The sequence below is a fragment of the Calidris pugnax genome, unplaced genomic scaffold, assembly GCF_001431845.1.
Source record: "Calidris pugnax isolate Ruff unplaced genomic scaffold, ASM143184v1 scaffold24, whole genome shotgun sequence".
NCBI classification, from domain to species: Eukaryota; Metazoa; Chordata; class Aves; order Charadriiformes; family Scolopacidae; genus Calidris; species Calidris pugnax.
The window spans coordinates 32,676,191-32,696,731 of NW_015090922.1; the positions used below are offsets into that span (position 1 = coordinate 32,676,191).

The following is a 20,541-nucleotide window of genomic DNA, read 5'->3' on the forward strand; positions in this document are numbered from 1 at the left end:
GCGATGGGCTGGTCGCCGCCTCCTCCCCGAAGGGGCTTCTCCCTCCGTAGGGAGAGGGGGCTGCCTGACCCCACGGCGGCGGAGAGAGGGGTCGGGGCGGGGGGTGAACGTGGGAGGGCACGGTCACGAGTCGGGGTGGCCTTTTTTATCTCTTTCCCGTGGTACCGAGGAGTCGGTGAGCGGTGGGTTAGGCGGGGGCAGGGGTGTCTGCCCCCCGGCCCTGTGTTCCCGTGTTGTAGCCGCTCTGCCTTTCGTCGGCCTGGGCGTCTTCGTTGAAGCCGAATTAAATAATGGCCACAAACCGACTTAAGGTGTGTCGGCTGATATCATGTGCCTGTGGTGCGGGGAAGACTCCAAGTGGGGTATTGTTTAACTAAGAAGTAATCCTTTTTAGCGTTTATTTCAACAAGTGAGCACTTGCTTGTGGGGCTGAAAAGCCAACCAAGAGAAGAGTCTGTTTGAGCAATGTCACACGGAGACTTCTGGTCCTTATCTTTGTTACGTGTTTCTAAGAGTTTTAAGTGCTTCAAGACCATGTGCAAACATCTAAGAATGATGCACCTTATGCAGGTACTTGTGTGGGCGAGAGCGAGCTTGCTACTACATGAAAATTGAAAATACTTCAGAAGAGGTAGAAGGATGCAAGAAACTCTTAAAAAAAAAAAAAAAAAAAATATTCCCCAAACTCTTATTTAAAAACAGTGATGTGTCCAGCCCAGGAAGTTGTACCAGGCGACTGTAGCCGCAGCTTGCACTGGTAATAACTTTACACTAAGAGTGAGTTGCAAAAGAATTAAAAGCTGGTGGAGTAGAGAAACTATTGCAGAACTACTTAACCTGAAATTTGCAGCCTTCTTTCTTCTCTAACTTCTCGTGTGAATGACAAGATTACTGAAAACATACAGAGGTCTGTTTATAGTGTGCCAGGACTACCTCTGTATAAAGACTGATTGCATGGATCACTACAATAGTCGTAAATGTTTACTGTCATTTACTGACCAGCAGCTTTTTCTAGCTGTTTGTATCTGATCTAATGTTGTGCTTTGCCAAATACTATGGATTTAAATACATTTTGATTCATTTTAGGAATTTGTGCGAAATGTTGTGTGTTGCTTTGCTCTTTCCTATTAATGTTTACCACAACAACGCCTGAATCAGCTGTATCTAAAAATGGAACTTTAACTGTGTTTTATGGAAGACAGAGGGCCAGGATGCATGTGGAAGAACGTATCAGAAAGCCTGCAATGAAGAGGGAAAGTATTGTAAGCTGCTGATGGATAAATGTTGCTCTTAAGCAAAGTTTGGTTGGCAAGCTCTTAAATAACAGATTTTAGTAAGTGCTTCACAAGAAGCTGTGTTATATTTTAGTAGTGGAGAAACTGCACAGAGAGGCCAGCACTTGCCCAGAGTCACAGAACAGAGAACGCTGTGCCCAGAGCACGGTAATTAACTGTGTTTGTTGAAAGCCGGTATGTGTCAGTTTGCTGGGGACATGTTTTTTTTCAATAAGTCTTGCTCTGTCCAACCAAAATCCAGAAGCACTGAAGCGATGCTCATCGTCTCTCTGGAGCGAGGTGCGCTTTCCTGGAGTGACGGTTGTACATCATTTACAGTTTAATATACTTAGTGTACCATAACAAAGAAGAACTCTGTAGGAGAAGGGTGCTCTTGCAGGTGATGGATGAAAGTCCTTTGACTGTGCTCTGCCCTGCTGAAAAGAGGTGGTATACCCTTGATTTTTATTGCTGGAAGGTGAAGACTGGGAATAATGGCCCTTGAAAACTCTTCAGCCCAGAAAGAGTGTCATAGCTGTGCTGAGGTTAGCAAGATACTATTCCTATGTCACAAACGTGCATTTGAGGCCTTAGAACTTGTATGAGTAATTTGGCCTTAAATTTTAAAACTTCAGATATCCACTTCCCTAATTAATTGCATCACCGCTACTGCTATTGCTGTTGGTATGTCCTGATAAGGGAGCAGGTGAACGAGAGGACTGCAATGCATTGTAGTGCACTGTGCATCCACTTTAGTCAGCAAAAGCTTTTGCAACTGTGGGCTTCCCTCATTAGGAAAACACTATATGAGTCAAGGCAACTGTGTCCTCAGGTGTGTCTGATATAGCTGTACTGAATGCAGCTGGCTTTTTTTTTGTAGGGAAACTAGAAATGTGCCTGAGAGCAGTACCCTGGATGCTTTGTTGCATTTCAGCACTGGCACACGGCAGCCGAGTACGTGTTTTTTCCCAAGTGCTTTGTCTGTGGGGTGGCTTTCCCCAGTGATTCGGTTCCAGGCCTTTGGGAAGGTTTGCCCTCCAGTCTGTTGTTTGGTGGTCTTAAGCTAATTCACATCTGACTGTGTGGTGAGTACCCTGATCACCTCTGAGTAATGCTCGTGTGCTGCTCAGAAGCTGCTGACTCACTTCATTTTCGTGCTTTTTGCCTGTCCTCCTCCAGTGCCTCAGACTGGAGATGTGGTAGGGTCAAGGTAAGGTCAGGGAAAGAGGAAATGGGCATGAATGAGAATAACTGTGTGTTGTGGCAAGGATGATGATGCTGTAAAGACCCCTCTTTGATAACAGGAGGAAAAGATGATGGCCCTAATGGGTCCCCTGAAAAGGTATATAACCCATGTGTTAGGAACTGGGTAGAGCAGTCTAGTGATTATAGTGGGCCCACTGTTGGAGGATGCTGGGTTATGGTCCTGATAGTGGTCTGCTCTTCATTTTGAACTCCAAGCCTTTTTACTTCTATGCCTCCGTTTTCACCTTCAGCCCTTCTGTCTCTCTTGTTATATTCTGCCACAAAGAGCTTAACACTGAAGTCATTTTCTGCTGCTTGCAAAAGGGCTGACCTCGCTTGAGGTTTCTGCTGTAGCATAAATAACAGGAACAGGGAAAGACAATTAACCACTTCTAGGCTGGAAACAAGTCAGAATTAGATGTCACTGAGGATGGGTTTACTTGCCAGAAGGTTAGGAGCTGCAGGCGGAGACAAGCACACTGATTTCACGTGCATGTATGACTGTTTATTAATGTCTGAAAAAATTCTGACATGCATCAGATTTCCCTTTAATCTGACCAACAAAGCTAAACTTCAAGCACAGTTTTCCAGCAGGATCCAGGTGAAAGAAAAGATTTGCCTGTGCAAGTTCAGTTGGCAGATGATGCAAGTTTTTCTACCTATCAGAAAAAGGGGAAGACCGGACTTAAAACCTGCTGTTGAAAACAGGGAAAGAACAGATTTGGGGAAGTCTATGTGTAGAAATGGTACATGATTTTTAATCCATTTCAAGTGACAACTACTCTGTGACAGTTAAACTGTGTCCTGCTTCCCCCCTGGTCTCCACGTTATCTTCACGCGTTATACTTTGCCTCTTCTTGCCATGTTTTTCAGCACTTTGGAAAATACCATTACTACAGATGCTGCGTTGCACTTCTGGAAGGTTTGGAAGCATTCTGTCTGCAGCAGCCTACACCTGCACTTGAATCACTTATGAGGTTTTCCCCCTTCAAATCACAGGTGGTTTTCAGGGGTTAACAAGACTTTAGTTTATTTTGTGGTTCTGAGGATATGTTTAGATAGTGCTAAAACTTGCAGACACTTTTTTTTTTTTCCCCTTTATCTGGTATTAGTGAAAAACAATGCAGTAACATCAATGTTGCCAAATATGCAGATGGTAGGTGGGAGTGATACCACTATCTTCCCACAACCAACAAATGTAAAACAAGTATCTAGAGGATCAAGGTAATTGAATGAAACGGTTCATTCCTGTTGCCCAATAGTGGTAGAGCTACAACAGGGTTATAATCAAGCAGAAAGACAGGAAAGAAAGTTCAGCCTGAGCAGAAACTAGGAAACTGCTGTTCCCAAGTTCACGGAGCCTTCAGGGTGTCACTGTCTGGTTTTTACATGCCTATGCCTGTACTTCTGAGAGTGTGCATAAATACTGCATTTCACCCAAAGTGGAGACAGAGAAAAGCTTCATTCTGAATTTAAGCTTTGTAAAACTGTCTCAAATTTACTTGAGAAAGTTAGCAGGACAAAAGCTGAAAGCCAGGCTTTTGAAAGGATTTAGGCACCTGAAGTTGTGCAGAGATGTTGTAGAAAGTCCAAGCATGTGTTGATGTACCCGATGCTTAATTTAGTGCAAAATTTATAAAAATGTTACTGGATTCTTAGGAACTGTAACATCTGCGCGCTTGCAGTTCCAATAAGGTAAATCTTACTGGGTCAAGCAATCTCTGAATGATTTAGTTGGAAGTTTAATGTGGTTATCACTAGCCCTGTCTTTAGGTGCTGAGAATACAAGTTCATTGATTAGTTATATCACATTTGGTTACTTTTGAGGGATAATGTTTTCCAAACAACAGGGACTATTGAAGCTTGTTGAGAGATATCTTTTGCCTTCAACATGACTTGAATCAGGTCCAAAATGAAACCTCCCTTTATTATTGAACTTGGTAAGTCCGGTGCCTGTGATAAAGGCTTTTATTCTCTGAAATTGTCAAATTAAACCAGGCTGTTAGGGACTGATGATTAGGGAAAATGAGGAGGCTGAAAGATTCAGAGTTCATGGTGTAGCAAAACAGTTCTGAACGCTCATGTCTTAGAGGCAGAAATAAGTGAAAATTTATATGGAATAGGGCCACTGAAATGTGGGTAAAACAGTTACCGTGTTTATTTGGGTTTTTGCCTGGTATCTGGAAGTCTGATTGCTTTGTGCGTGGGTGCAGCTGAACCTTTCACTGAAGCTGGCATCTTTATTTTTTGGAACAATGCCAACCACGTCTCAGCTGTAAGACATATGTTTTTCTAAGTATTGGGTGTTACCTCTTTCAGGCAGGAGTTGGTTTTCTTTGAATAATAAATCTGGAAGCTTCCCTGTCACGTTTATTCTTCAGTTAAACTAGCTTATATAGAAAGAAGCATTAGAAAGTACGTAATGAATAAATATTAATATCCTGTGCATCCCTGTCTTGGTGTGGCTACATCTTGTGTATGCGTTGTCATTTCCAATTTTGGGATGTGATTTTCATAAAGGAGAAATTCAGCTATTTAATACTTCTCAGTGTTATATGATAGAATACAGCCAAATTAAATTACTACTTGGAAGTTAAAAAAAAAAAATTGCAAATCTTTTTCTGTTTAACATTTCCTTAGTTTTCAGAGAGCATACTAATGATGTTATTTAATATTAATTAAAAATATGCAAATGCATTAGCTGAAGGAGGCAGACTGCCGTCATAGAAGATCAAAAAAACTAACTGCTCACTTGGAGTTGTAATCAGGTGGATGACGCTTTTAATTTCCAGCACTGTTAACAACATCTTGTGATTTGCACTGGAAGCTTTTGGTTCCCCTCACAGATGAGGTCAGTGCTGTTCCCTCATATTCCTGTGATTAGGAAGCACAGAGGATGTGGCCTGTCCTGTGTCCCCACTGCTCCTGTGGCAGCGTTGTCAGCAGGGCTCAGATCTGCCAAGTGGAAGAACGTGGTTGTCTCCAGCAGGCCATAGAGCTGCTGGGAAAGAGACAGTATGTTAAGAGTATTTATACTGGTTTTTGGAGGACAGCAGAAAATTTGTTACCAGCTCACAGTCTGGTGGTGGAAGTTCCACTTGTGAACCACTGATACTGCCACCAAAGTGTCTCAGCTTAGTGATGTATGCCCTATCTCTGCTACTTTCCAGATCTTTTTGAAATATTTTTGCTGCCACAAATCCTATATTGTTCATTAGTTGCATTTTACGGATTTCTTGAATTAAGAGAACAACAAAGCCACACAAGTTAGGAATTAGACTTCTAGGAACAGGCTTAAAGAGACTGCCCAAAAATATTGAAATGTGAATCACAATTCCAGAAAATATAAAATGGTCATTTTATGGGAACATACTGAAAAAAGAAAATGGTCTTTTTCCTAGTGCTGATGATTTTTATCTTCTGATTGTTGTCATTGAAGCATATAGCAATGCCTTTAATTCCTTCTTGGGTACAAATAATGAGAGATGTATGTTTGTGTGCATGTACCCACAATACTTGGCTTGGTACTAAAATTGTAACTTCTAGTTTATAGTGCAGAACCATCCAAGTTGCCGAATACTTGGTTTTCATTTCTTGAGGAATGGAGAAATGACGGGAAAGTAGAGTTCATTAGATCAGCACATACATCCTGGTTTGAACCATCTGCATTTATACCAGTTGGCACCATCTGCTGCCACTGAAGATCATTGTGGGATATGTCCCGTCCCTTTCTGCTCTCTGTGTGTGGCCTGTCAGAAGCTGTTGTGAGGGAAACTTGAGCATGGGCAAGAAGACAAATAAAGGAGAATGGAAAGCACTGTTTTATGTTGAAAGCTGGAGCCTGGGGAATGGGTAGGTTGTGGTTCTGGAGTTGGCGCTGCCATGGATTTGGCACTTGACTGTCACAAGCTCTCCAACATTTCTGAGTTCCCCACGTGTAACACCAGGGCAGCAAGACAGATCTTGCCAGACTAACTTCACTAGCATCTTCTAAGTGGCGGGAGCTTTTCATATGAGAGGGGATGGATAAATCCAGGAAAGAATTTGAAAAAATCCTCACTGTTTTCTTATCTTGCCCATAAAGCATTTGATTATGCATATAGAAATGGACTTGCCCATGCTACTAAGTCTGCTGAATGGATGTGAAAGTTCTCTGCCTGGATCGAGGTGCTTCTGTGTGTTAGTGGTGTGGAAAGCTGGCTGTGGCAGAACTGGAGTTAGGAAGGTGATGTTAAAAAATTAGTAATACTTTTGTAGCCTAACTTTGTAACTAACTCATTGTGGGTAAGAATAGGAGGATTAAATATTTAAAGCTTTAAACTAAACATGATCCATGTTTCCTTGTTCTCTCATGCCTGAAGCTAGTTTGGATGCGGGGGAAGTATTTTGTATAGCATATAGGCAGTTCCTGTACCCTGAGCTGACTGTTTGTGTTGCTGTGAATGTAATTTACAGTTCTTTAAAACAATATAAGTGATCGGTGTTTGGCAAGCATAAACCATGAGTCTTTGCCTGCCTCTCTTCCTCCCTTCCCCCATTTCTTTGGGCTTTTCTAAAAGAAATGCTTTTATAATAACCACTGGAGAACTTAGTAGCTACTCCTGTGTTGGATCTGTTCCTGAAATGCCCAGTGCAGAGGTGATCAACCATAGTGCTATGTGCACCATGATGCAGGTGGCAACCTCCTGCTGTCATGTCCCTGCTGCCTCTGTAGTTCTTAATGGGTTAGTTTCCCGTGCACTGGAGCAACGTTGTGGATCTCACAACTGAGGTATTTTCCACAGGCCATGCATTAAGGACCAATGGCTTAACTAGGCAGACTCTGATCTCTGTACCTGAAATGTACAGTTGCCTCAAACAGTACTTTGACTGTTCAGTACACTAATTGATGTGTTGTAAACACTGATGTACATACATGTATTTGCGAAGGTTTAGTTTGTTGCAGACATTCAGATCCTGTTTATTTGATAAGCCACCTGTACTTTTGCAGCAAGCCAGGTCACCACTGAAGTGACTTGGCAGAAACACATTTTGGGGTGTTTGTTTTTATAGAGGAGGGTGCCAGATGACCATTAATGTGTGGGCCTGGTTACCTTTGACTAAGCACTTAATGTTGCCTATGAGAGCAAATATTAAGTTGGCTATGAGCATGTGATATGGTTGCTTGTCCTAGACTGTTGTTGTTCATCCTGGTTCTTCTTGAGGTGATATCCAGGTCACTTGTGTTTGTGTGACAGTATAGCCCACATCCTGCTTAGTTTCTCAGTACACTTTCTTGAGAATTTTTGTTTGCTATTTAGTCGCACTCCCTTGTTCAGTCTCTAAATTTAACTTGTGTTTGTTACATTGTTCTTGTTGGCAACACAAGTAACTTGTTAGATTAATGGACCCAGATAAAGAAAAAGATAAAACAGAAGGACTCTGTGGTCCCCAGAACTGAATTCTGGGGCTGAACTCTGAGGGACTCCTCCAGATCTTAAATACCTTAGATAGAGCTTGCTCTTTCCTTTTTCCCAAGCAAATTGCAGGTGTTTTGGATAAATACATTATCTATCCATCTATATGTAGGTATTAAAATACAGAAACTTAGGTGGGAAACAGTTGAAGATCAACACTTAGCCTTCTGGAAAGAAGAAACTTGCCTTCCACTGCTATTTTTGTGATCTGGATGTTCTGCAGCCAAGATAACTGCTGTACTTCACCCTGACGTATTTTTTTTGAGGATCTCTGCAGGAGCTTGGAACAGAAATGCTTAACTTCAGGGGGTTTGCCCTCATCAAATAAATGCCTCCTTCAGCATCAGACCCTGCAGTCCCTAAACACTGCACCTCCAGGAGTTCTGTATTGCCTTGTGTTTAAGCTCAGCTCCCTACGGTTTCCTTGTTCAGCTCCTTCCTCCCTGAATATTTCATGCTCCTGGAAGAAGGAGCAAGATTAAACTGCTTTTCACCAGAACTTGGGCAGCGGCTCACCATCTTTCCCTCTCCTTCCCCAGCTATGCATGCCAGGCCCAGGTTTCCATCGTCCCCCTCTGCCTCGCTGCCTAAACACTTTCTTTTTTATGTGGCAAGCAGACAAGCATTGCGGCTGCCAGGGCTAACGGCAGCTATGCTGTGCATTTTGCCAGCAGAGAGTATGCATACACAGCTAGAGAACTTGTGTCCTGGCAGGCATGCAGAGCTTGCCTTGCTGTCTCGCTCTACGTTAGATCACAGCAGGAAGAAAATAAAAAAGGGGAAGGGGAAAGCATCATTATACAATAACCATTTCATAAAGTCCCGGGTTACTTTCATTTCTTCAGTGTATACTCTGTTATACTTATTATCTCTGTGCTCAATAAAAATTCAGTTTTATAGTAAGTCTATAAATCCTAAAACTTGCTGGTAGATGGTATTCATTCTTCAGCCTTTCAAACAGCCAACCTGACTGATCTCTCCTTTGTAGCTGTGTGTGTTACAAAATATGCAGGTCAGGAACGCTTGACTCCTCAGGAAAACCTAAAGACATTCTCAAGTTCCCTTCACTTTTGAAGGAAGGACTTATGATATGTTCAAATTCTTGCCTGGTTTGGGATGTTTCTGAGGAGGTGTGGTGGGTTGACCTTGGCTGGCTGCCAGGTGCACATCAAACTGCTCCCTCACTCCCTGTCCTCAGCAGGACAGGGGAAGAAAATAAGATGAAAAAACTCTTAGGTTGAAATAAGGACAGGGAGATCACTCACTAGTTACCATCCTGGGCAAAAAAACAGACTGCACTTGGGGAAGATCAGTTTAATCCCAAGCGCAGTTTGACTCTTGATTCTTCTACCTCCTCCTGCCACCATACCTGGAGCAGCACAGGGGATTGGGGGATAGGGATTGCAATCAGTCCATAGCAGTTCCTTGGTGCTGCTTCTTGTGCTTTTCCCCGACTCCTGCTGAGGTCCCTCCTACAGGGTAGGGAACAGACTACTCCAGCCTGGGTTCTCCTTTAGGAACAGACTACTCCAGCCTGGATCCCCCTCAGGCTGCAGTTCCTGCCAGAAAGCCTGCTCCTGAGTGGGCCCTCCATGGGTTCCTTCAGGGCACCTGCTGCATCATGGGGTTCTCCAGCAGGCTACAGGGTGGATATCTACTCCACCATAGTTCTCCATGGACTGCACTGGGACAACCTGCTTCATCATAGTCTTGACCACAGTCTGCAAAAGAATATCCGCTCCAGTGCCTGGAGCACATCTTCCCCCTCTTTCTTCACTGACCTTGGTGTCTGCAGGGCTGTTTCACATTTTTCTCACTCCTCACTCACAGCTGCTGTGCAGCACTTTTCACCCTTTCTTAAATGTGTTATCATAGAGTTGCCACCTGGAGTTGGCTGGAAATGGCTCTGTTTGATGTTGGGGGAGCTCCTGGTGTCTTCTCACAGAAATCATTCCTGCAGCTCCCCCCACTACCAAAATCTTCCCAACACAGGAGGTAATGCTCTGGTAGTTGCCTTTGGGGGAGGTGGGAATTGGGAAGTGATTCAAACCCTAATTAAGCATGAAGCAAATAGATGGATAATTCTTCCTCCAGACTTCGTTATTTTTTTTGTGTGGGATGTATAGATACATTCTCCTTGAAGGCAAGTACATATATGGACACAACCCCACTTTTGCTAACCTTTGACACTCACTGAGAAACAGAGAAGAGCACAAGGGCTTCCTGTGACTTGTCTTGTGTATATATTTCATATACAGAATCATTGTTAAAATGGACTCTGATATGAAGTACAGTGTTGCTATTTCTGCTGTTCTGATGGCAACTGAAATTCACTTACAGACACTACTGGCACTGTTGCAGTCTGACCTGAGCATATATTCATAGTCTTGGTCTCTGTAACTCATCCATCCAACAATCTGGTTTAGATGAGGAAATGCAAGAATGGGCATCATCATCATATGCTTGGTTGTTCTTAACTTGCAGCGAAGCATTTAAGGACTTTATCAAAGAGTAGACATAAGTGAAAAACCTTTGCATAGGCTTGTAACACGCTGTTCTGAAAATAACCGGGTACAGTGCTGTCTTGCATCTATTTGTAAGTATGGACAATATTAGTTTAATCCCGATGCTGTCAGATAGGTACCATATTGCTTTACACACTCCAAAGACTCTATTACATAAACTTTGGACAAGGTGGATGAGAGTTCTTTGCTTTGTTCTTGTACTTTCTGTAATAGTCCAAGCATTTGTGTTCTTGACAAGATCACCAGTTGTAGTCTTGAAACTCTTACAGTCTTTGAAGTATGAAATAGCATTGTTAATTGGCTGCAGCCTCTGCTAGAAGAAAGGTGTTCACCTTGCGTATCGCTGATGTAACACTGGCTTTCCTTCTACGTCCTTCTGGTCAGTTATTCTAAGGAGGAGGAAATGCTAAGAGTAGTTGAAGTGGAAGACATAGTGGATCTTGCTGAAGAATGAGATCTGGGGGGAAAAGACGTAGAAAGAATAGTCACAGAGTTTGCTTTTGAACCTGATCCTGTGACCTCTTAGTCATATGAATTGTTGACTTGCTCCCTAGACAGACATTTGAGGTTTCAGTCTTTTGTTTTATATCCAAAGGAAAACTGTTATTAACGAATGTCCCTATCTGGTTTTGATGCTCTGGCTAGCCCTTTTCTCCTAATTCGTTTTAAGGGGTGTTTGATACAAGAGAGCTTCTTGGCAGCTCTCCGATCTTAATAGCTTCTGAGAAAATGCATTGATTGGCCCTTTTGTTTTCAAAAGACTGCTGTAATTTTCAGTCATTATCTATAAGGAAATCAGTGTAATTTATTAAACCAGCATCATGGATTAAGAATTAAAGACCTGATTCTTTATCATTTAAACTGGTATTAAGTTGATGTTACCCATGAGGAACTTCAGGAAGACAAAGAGCGAGTGGAAGAAGTTCCTGTGAACTCCGAAAAAGCAAGCTTCTAGTCCTCTTTCATAAGCTCAGAATTGATTCTTGAAAATAAATTTCTAGTTTTTTGTTGCTGGTACCAAGAATAAACTGCATTTCTTGGGTAATGAAAACAATAAAAAAATAATTTAAAAAAAAAATTCTTAGAATGAACTTATGCATGAAAAACAGAACACTTAGCTAGTGCTTTGCATACAATGTTTGGGTTGCAAATTTTGTGGGGAAAGCAGCTTACATTTAATATGAAAAGACAATTAATTGCTCTAGTCTCTCTAATTTCTGGAAAAGCAAAAAATAGCAGTGGCTTTAGCTTCTTGTTCCTTTACAAGCAAGTTAGGTTAGATGCATTTCAGGGGTGCTGCTTAGGTAGATTTAGTTTGCCTTTAAAACACGTCTTAGAAGCTTTACAGAATTGAAATGTGATGACTGAGGTATGAAAGCAAGGAGTACATTACTTCAAACATTCCATTGTGGCTTCATAAAATTATAAGACAGTAATTATGTTTTTTCAGGGTTATCTCATCTTCATTTATTTTAATTCTGTGAAGTTTTGTTATAAGGACCCAGTAGGAAGTAAATGATTCACATAAACATAACATTTTAATGCAGTTTGACTACTACTACAATGAAAAAAACCAACCCCAAACTGGTAGACTAATGTTCTGGTGAATTCTTCTTTGTCACAGTCTGTTGATCAACATGTGAACTACACTCTATTTCTGTTGATTAGATCAAATAGTGAATTTTCAGATCTCCACTGTAAGTAGACAATGCTTTGATCTTATTTGCTCTATGGAATTTTTTTGATCCAGTCCCTTACTGATCTCAGAGAATTACATTAGATTAGAGTGATTCTGTGGGATAGAATTAAAAGGCCAGCTAGCACAAAAAAACTTTTGATCAGTTTTAGCCAAGGACAGTAGGATAAACCCAGTCATTGGGGTTTTGGGCGCTGCAGTCTTTTAAACCATCCACTTGTAAGTAACTGTTTGCTTCCATTCTGTTTTAAAGACGTGATCTAGTCCTCTACTTGGTGAAGTACAGTAGTCTGAATTAGGGAAGCAAAATCTTATCTCTTTCACTCTAAACTTATTAAAAAGTTGGGTTTGCCTTTTTTTTTTTTTTTTTTTTTTTTAAATAATTGTTGGGCTTTATCTTCAAAGCATGCAGTGGAGGGGCTGGGGCATGAGTTACTGCAATGGTTCCTACTAGACAACAGTTCTCATTCTACTTAGCCTTCAACAAAAACAAAGCCTTTGGTCAAAGCCCATGCTAATAAATTGTCTGCCACCCTCAGAAACGTATCTTTAACAAAATGGTTGGTTAAAGCTGGAAAAGCTTTTTGCAAGTATCATGACAGTAGTTACTACAATGAACAGAGGTCTGTTCTGCTGTTCTGAGCTACAGATGATGTCTGCTTTGGTACTGAATAGTACAGCAAGACAAAGGGATCAAAGTCTGCAATACACAAGGGCACATTTTGTCTGCTAATAATAGGCTTGGGTCTGCCATAAATTCTCTATATAAATTATACAACAATACGGATTCTCTTTCTTAAATTTTTCTTCATCTTCCTTGCGGTTGAAAACCTGGCTAAATAACTTCCTATGGCTTTGCAGTGTGTGCTCTTTGCTGTGGTAAGCAGAGTCAGCAAGGGCAGTAAAACAAATGTTTCAGGACACTGATCTAGACTTAGTGCCTCACATAATGGGGTCTCATATAAACTAAAAGGATAGGCATAAAGATTTTTTTCATCAGTTAATTCCCTGGGATGCTGACAGCTGTTGTTTTTTTATTGCCTATGACTGATACATTCAGAATCACTGTCACAGGGCTTCCTCCCTGGGCAAACTCCTCCACCTCAGAGGGAGAAACGGTGTAGGAATGGAACAGGATGGCAGCACCTCCTGCTTAACTGTATTCAAAAGACTGGGGTGATGTTTACTGAGAGGTCATGTCTTCATATTTTTTCTCCTAACAAATGAGACTAGTGTTGGTGGTAAGTGATGGTTGCGGGAGGTCCATACAGTATTTGGTAGGCCAGAATACTTGGCAGAAGACAGTTACTCTGAATGCTCAGCTACTAAGGTAGGACTGGTCCTTTCCAAAATTATACAAACACTTCCCAAGTAACCTAAGAGTTGATCTTTTTTCTTTTGGAAACACTGCTGGTTCATTGGTTAGTACTGTTATTGATGTTTCCTTTCTGGGCTTATGGAGTATAACTGACAGAATTACAATTTCAAGGAGTAATTGAATAAATTGCATGTGTTGTGCATAGCCAAGCTTTTATTCTTTTGCCAGAATCAACTGATGTTTGAATGTGACAAGGGAACAAACCAATAAAGCTAGAATTAAGGAGCTGCTCCTACTTCTCGGTTGGGGAGCATGGCAGGCATAGGCTGCAGAGGAAGGCACAACTTCTAACATGAAGCTCTAAAGCTTGTGTTTAGTGTGGAGCTGGTCTTGAAGATAGCAGAGGCCATAGTATATGTCTTATGAAGTACAGACATTTCAAATAAAAGTGTAAGTGGGTTATTTTGCTCATATGTTATCAATAAAGACCTGATAGAGGAGTATTGTAGTCCATGGAATGGAGCCATATGCTCATGGGTTTTACAGAATTAGGACTGAAATGTGAACATGTGTTTCCAAAGCCGAATTTAAATTGATTCAGAAATATGGTGTTCTCTTTTCATGCTTAATTTTGCAAATATTGTCGTCAGGCCTTTTTCTACAATAGAATTAGCTTTCATTTTAATGTAGTGTATTTAAGTGTAAAATAGGAAGTCTGTATTAATGGTCTGTTTATAGAAATAAATGCACTCTGTAACCACTGATACTGTTTGATTTTGCAGGTTGTCTTCTGAATTTTGGGTCTGAAGGTACCCTCTTGCTTTCTCAGCAAATAATGGACATCGTTGGCTTTCTGAAGTCTCAATTCATTTGCCACCTTCTGATCTGCTACATATTTATAGTGTCAGGACTGATCATTAACTTCATTCAACTCTTTACACTTATACTTTGGCCAATCAACAAGCAACTGTTCAGGAGGATCAACTGCAGACTGGCTTACTGCATTTCCAGCCGTAAGATTTCATTTTGTTTTTTAAAGTATTTTCACATTTTGTCTTGAGGGAATTGGTAGAAGAGTTCTGAAATGTGTTTCAGAGTAAAGTAATGAAATAAAGAATACAGCACTTGCATCTGTGTGAGGAGGTGTATGCTTTGTTGAAATGTCCTGTTCTGCTGAAATGTTTTGTTCTTTTTTACTGGCTTACTTGCTTGACTCAGGATGTAAAAGAAAGAATGCCACTCGTTTGGCTATCAATCATGTTCCATTATGCCAAATGAGAAGTATTGACCAAATAATAGCTAAACTTGCTGAAATGCATTATCTGTAGGCTTACACTTTTAACAAGTCACTTCCAATAATGCTTTCAATCTTTTTATCCTGCCTGATTTTGTTTATGATCTTGGTTTAAGTGTTTAATGTGTGAATACTGTTCAGGACTGGGAGATAACAGTGGAAAAAAAAAAAGAAAAATCTCTGATTCCATGTGCTTCTTTCTTAAGCTAGTTGTAAACTGTCATTTCTTTGAATAGGCATTTCAGGCCTTAAGCTGCATCTGTATTCAGTGTACACGTACAGTTATAATGTAGAATACAGCAGGTAGGCTGTAAGCATTGAAAGAAGCGGGAGTTGCAATTATTTTTATTTTCTGGGGCAGTCGGGAGCATAAGCTCAGGATATTACTTGTAGAAAGACCAGATCTTTGTAACTGCTCAGAGACATGACAATTCACTAACACTTGTCCAAGCAGGTAATTCTAGTAGAATGAATGTGACCTCTATCCATTAATTTCTTCTTTGTTAGTAGGAGGTTAGTAGAATCTCCACTCATCAACAGCGGATTATCAGAGAATATGCAGTTTTCTTGATACTATCGGTCTGCTTATATATTTGTTTTTAAAGAGCTATGACTGCAGCTTCAGCACTGATGTATTGCAGTGCAACTTCTGATTTCCACTTGATTGCTCTCAACTTAGAGCAGAGAGCATTCTCCACAGAAGCTGTTAAAAAATATGTTAATGTGCCTGTGTTCAGTAGCTGGAAATGTGCTGTTAAGTGTGTCTTCCCTCCAGAGAAATTTCACTGGGCCTTTCTGAAACTCAAAAGTACTTTTTAAAAATGAAAATGTTGCAAAGTGCATACCTAAAGATTATTCAAGTGCGATGTCACTCTCAATGCTGAGTGAGTTATAGATGGTTTCATACTAGGGAAAAGAGCCCTCCAACACATTTAAGACTTGTGTTGCAGAAATGCAGCAAAAGGGTATCCTTTGGGTCACCTGTTCTGCTACTAGGAATTTGAAAAGGGAAAGCCTTGTTAGTATTCATAATGAACTGCTTGAGGGAGAAATTCCTCCACGTGCCTCAAATTGGAGGCCACTATTTATCTCTCATCAGTGACTCTGATGTGCAACTATTCAAAACATTGGTTTTAAACATATGTTTGACTTACATTCTGATACAGCTTTGAAATTTATAGGTCTAAATAATTTGGGGGTGCTGTTTTATTATTTCTGTAATAAGGACAGAGAGTTCCTGCTGAAAAGTTTCATATTTACAGTCTGTGTGTATGACCCTGAAGTAGTGAGTTTGCAAGTAGTATTCGTTTTTATGTAAGAACAGTTACATGAATATGGCCAGGTTTTTACCTTTTGCCTGGTAGTATAGTGTATGTTTGAAGCTGTGGAATGTAGAAGATACTGTACAGCTGTATATAAATACATGTAGGTATGCCTTCTGCCTTTCATGCAGTGCCTTCTGCCCCATTCTTCCCTTTGGCTGCATAATGCAGAGGCATCAGCTACTCCATCAGTCTCCAGACTGAATCCTTTAACTGCCCTCAATCTAGTCTCATCTATATTGAGGGCTGGTGACTCTGTAAGAGCAGGTAATACTGCATGCTTGTCCTTGGTTGGGCAGATGGCTTTGTACTCAGGGTTGCTGATCTAGTCTTCAACCTCAATGCCACTGGAAAAGGTTGTGTTGTGAGATTTTTGACTATGAGAATGGGACATGCTCATCCAGGAGAAACGGTTTCTTTAGTGGTGGGGTATTTACTCAGGAAGCTGTTTGCCTGTGAGTGGAGCAGTGGTTGTTCATTTGTGCTCTTGGTGCCACTCTGTTGAGGGAAAATTACCTTCTCCTTGTGCTGAGATTCCCCCTTGTGCTCTCCGGGTGAGTGGCAAACTGGCCTTCTGCTGACTCTCTGCACCAGGGGAACTTAGCATGAACAGAAGATCTGCCAACAATGGCACAGTCGTGTGGACAGGTGCACAAGGGCTTTAAAAGCAATTGACTTAGCTTCTAATCTGCCTTCGTAAATAAATTATAGTAGTACTAATACCTATTCTTGTGCTATGAAAGGGGTGTTATTACACCTCTGGGTAAAGTTACGCTACGTAGGCTGCAGTTTGTAAATCCCTCTGAGGGGAAGGCCCTTCTTTGCATGGAAAGAGGCACCCTGATGCCTGCTCATTGACTGCAGCAAAAACAAGATGGAAAATGATTCTTCTTACGACTGAGCTTTTTAGAAACAAAACCAGCAGAAACTGAGAACTGCTTCAAGTTCATCATCTTGGCTGGCTGTTATGAGACAGTAAAGCTAGTTCCCTCCACGTACAACTAGAGGCCTTGCAATGTGAGAACTGGGCATCCAGATTGGGCTCTGGGGTAGTGTCTGGGCCACGTTCATCCTCAAGATTATTTTCTTTGCCTGCATGCACTGTCCACTTGGAGTTTAGAGGAGCCTGTGGCCGTTTTGCTTGTTGTTTGTACCAAGGTGGTGCTGGGGCAGAGAGCAGGCCTCTCTCCTCTGGTGCAGTTGAGTAAGTGGGAAGGGGTGGGAAGCAAGAGGGCCCCGCAGAGGCAGGGTTTTCTTCTTCCTCCACTTCCCTCTACCACCATCTTGCACTGCAGAGCAGGCAGTCTGCCGTTGTTCAAAGTATGCCACAGTGTCCTTAATACAATCCTGTAGTGTTTTATTTATAAAGCAAATTGAGTTATGCTTGTCAACGTAGATGTAGCAAAGAGCTTTCGTAGGGCACTCAGGACTGCTTTCTTAGCCTGTTTGCAACGTTATTGAGTAATGTGTGTGAAATGACTTTGTCTCAAGTGCTACTTGTCCATATAAGGCTTTGTTATCTTGGTTCTACACACCACATCCATATGAAGCCACTGGTAAAGACTATGAATGGTTTACAACAAATACTGAGGGAAAATTGGAGGCTAGATTTGATAGTCACGCAAAGAGAAAATGTTGGTTTGAACCTTTGGAGAGCTAGACCCTCAGCTTAGCCTTCTTGTTTTCCCTCCTGGCGAGGACTGTAGAAATAGAGTGTACTAAGGAAATGACCATATTAGTTTTAATCTAGATAAACTCTGTTACTGAGGGGAGGATAGTTATGGTAGCGTGGATTTCTGAGTAGGCAGGTGCCCGATTACCTACCCAGGTGGTGAGGTGTTCGTTGCAGCCTGCGTGCTGCTGGGGCAGTTTTGTTCTCAGCACTCAGGCTACTTTGGCTACCTCTGGACAAACCATGGGCATACCTCTTTTCTGTAATGGGAGTCTTAGGTTTCTTCCCATGTTCCCTGCAAATCTGAAGTAGGCGTTTACATGTCAGATTCAGGGGGTGTCTTGCTTGTAAGTTCCAATTATTGGTGTTAATGACTTAGCTATGTAAAATAAGGTAGATGATTAGCTTTCTTTAAATCTGCTTTTGTTCGAATGGTGAATACCATTGAACCTTTACATTCTTCTGCTCTCAGAAATTAAATTCATATGGGTATATTGTATATGACAGATTTTGTTAAATGTAACGTATGCTTGGAGCAGATAAGATTGTATATATATGTCATCATACAGTAATGGTTAATTTTCTAACTTGCTTTGTCTTCCCTTTCTTTTAAGTAACGTAGTAACTTACTTAGCACTGCATCATAAAAAAGATCTAGTGAAAGATGAGCAAAGTGACAGAAGTGATCTCACCTTTTGTTGCTAGCAAGGACAATTGAATGTGAGAGTAGTATCTGATTTACTGAAGCCATCAAAGTAGGGGCAGCAGGAGGTATTCCTCTGATTTCATAACTTGTCATATATTATTTTTAGCTCTGTAGCAGTATATTGTTAGCTTTTACAGCTATATTGCCTTTTAGTGTTTTAAAGAAAGATTCCACTAATGTGGGGCAAATCTATGCTCCAATTTTAAACAGTCTGTGTATCTAAATTTTATGACTTCAGGGTTTTGGTTTTGTTTGCCTAAAACGTACTAGTAGTAAGCAGTCTTGCAAAGAGCTCTCTGGATTGTACCTCTCCTGAAAACATGTTTGTTGGTAAGCAAAATGTATTGGTGTTTGCTCACAAAATAATACTGAGGGATCAGTAGATTAAACGTTTCAAGCGATGAAGTACACTGCAGCCTGCATTGTTGTGTTTTCCAGCTCTTTCTTGCTTCATTCTGGAATCTGAGTTGTCTTCTAGAGGTGGGGGGTGGAACGCAGACTTAGGGATGTGTGCCACAATACTGAAATATGAATCTCTCGACCCTTCAAGTGGTAGGCTCTAGAATGTCCTTTATAAAATCAGTCAGGATCCATTTTAGGGGTGACGGGGAGATCACACCATTTTTGTTTATGGAAGTGATTTTGAAATGTTTTCTTTTTGTTGCTGAGTATTCTCTTGTCATATGATGGCATGTACCCCAGTATCCTACTGTTGAGTTGTCTGAATTATCATGCCTCAAGCTTGTGTGTGCACGACCACATATGAGCATACACAGTTTCCTTCTGGGAGGTCATATTTGTTCCTAGGGTTGATTTTCCTTTTAAAGCCATCCAAAGGGACCTGCTATATCTCTCTCATCCTCAAATGAGTTTTGCTCTCAAAAACTATGAATTTCCTTTGGTTCGACAATGTAGATGATTTTTAGGGCTGCTTTTAATTGCTAAAATGGTACCAAATCTCAAGGATAGCCTCTTGATCCTATGTAACCTTCCTGCAAAGATGCAGAGAGTAGCTCATTGATCATCATCGCCAGTTAAAAGCCAATACAAACTAGCAGTAATCCAGCCCTGAGTGGGGAAGAACACTACCACTACAGGCTGAACTACTGAGGGAATTTTGAATTTTCCTGTCTTTGGTCAGGGAATAGATCTACTGGTGTAACATCCAAGTGAGTGTTTTGTCTCATTTGCTATTGGTTGGCTACATCTTCTACCTTCCTGCTCCCTTTTGAGCAATCTGCACCACTTAAGCGTATGCCAAGGTGGTACTATGTGTCCCAGAAATATAAAACTCACATAGCAGCAGGTTGTTGTGGAGTAGGTTTATTGGGCTTGTCCTGCTGTGAGGACTTCAGCAGCTGGTCCAGTGAAAGTATCCGGTGTCTGACTGACTTTTTGCAGGAGGAATACAAACCAGTAGGAAGCAGTATTTCCTTTCAGCAGGTACTTGAGGCCTTTCAATGTGACACTTGAGGTGAAGGAGCTTCTGAGTGCAGATGCTTGATAATCCTCTGTGGCTAGGTGCTTAGTTCCTGTGACTGGTTTGCAGCCTTCAGGTTAAGACTTCCTACTTGAGGATTATATTGTTCTCTCATTTTGGAGACTGTTGAAAGGTAGCAGGGTCTTCTTGGGTAATCTTAATGTATGTTGTTCTTTACATCCATCCTGGTGTAGTGTATGCTTAGACATGTTTCTTCCAACTCTGTGTTCAGAAGTAGGAATCCTTTAACTTGGGACAAGAAACCAAATGGAAATGTGTGCAATCCAGTTCTCTCATCATTTACCCGTTTGCCAGACCCCTTTGGTCCTGGCTGAAATGTTGTTTAAAACTAAATAAGGAACCACAAAGGCATAGAGGTATAAGAGACGATGATGCAATTGTTTGTGGGTAGATTGTTTTGCTCTTGTGATAGCCCACTTTTACTAGTATTTTAGGTCTGTGTGCTTTTTCTGTACTCAAGAAAATTGCATTGGAGCGTCAATAACTAACATTTCCTTTTTCTCATGGTGTTAAAGAAGCGGGAAGTACACTT

The 20,541-nt window shown here is 41.2% G+C and overlaps 1 protein-coding gene across 1 annotated transcript in view; it reads left to right on the top strand.

The window, feature by feature from the left end:
- The window catches only part of AGPAT4 (1-acylglycerol-3-phosphate O-acyltransferase 4), a 75,500-nt gene that overhangs the window by 631 nt on the left and 54,328 nt on the right, over window positions 1–20,541 (top strand). The window contains exon 2 of the mRNA XM_014951100.1: window positions 14,297–14,527. Within this exon, the coding sequence (XP_014806586.1) occupies window positions 14,350–14,527 (178 nt within the window). The 5' untranslated portion in view covers window positions 14,297–14,349. The remainder of the gene's footprint in view (window positions 1–14,296; window positions 14,528–20,541) is intronic.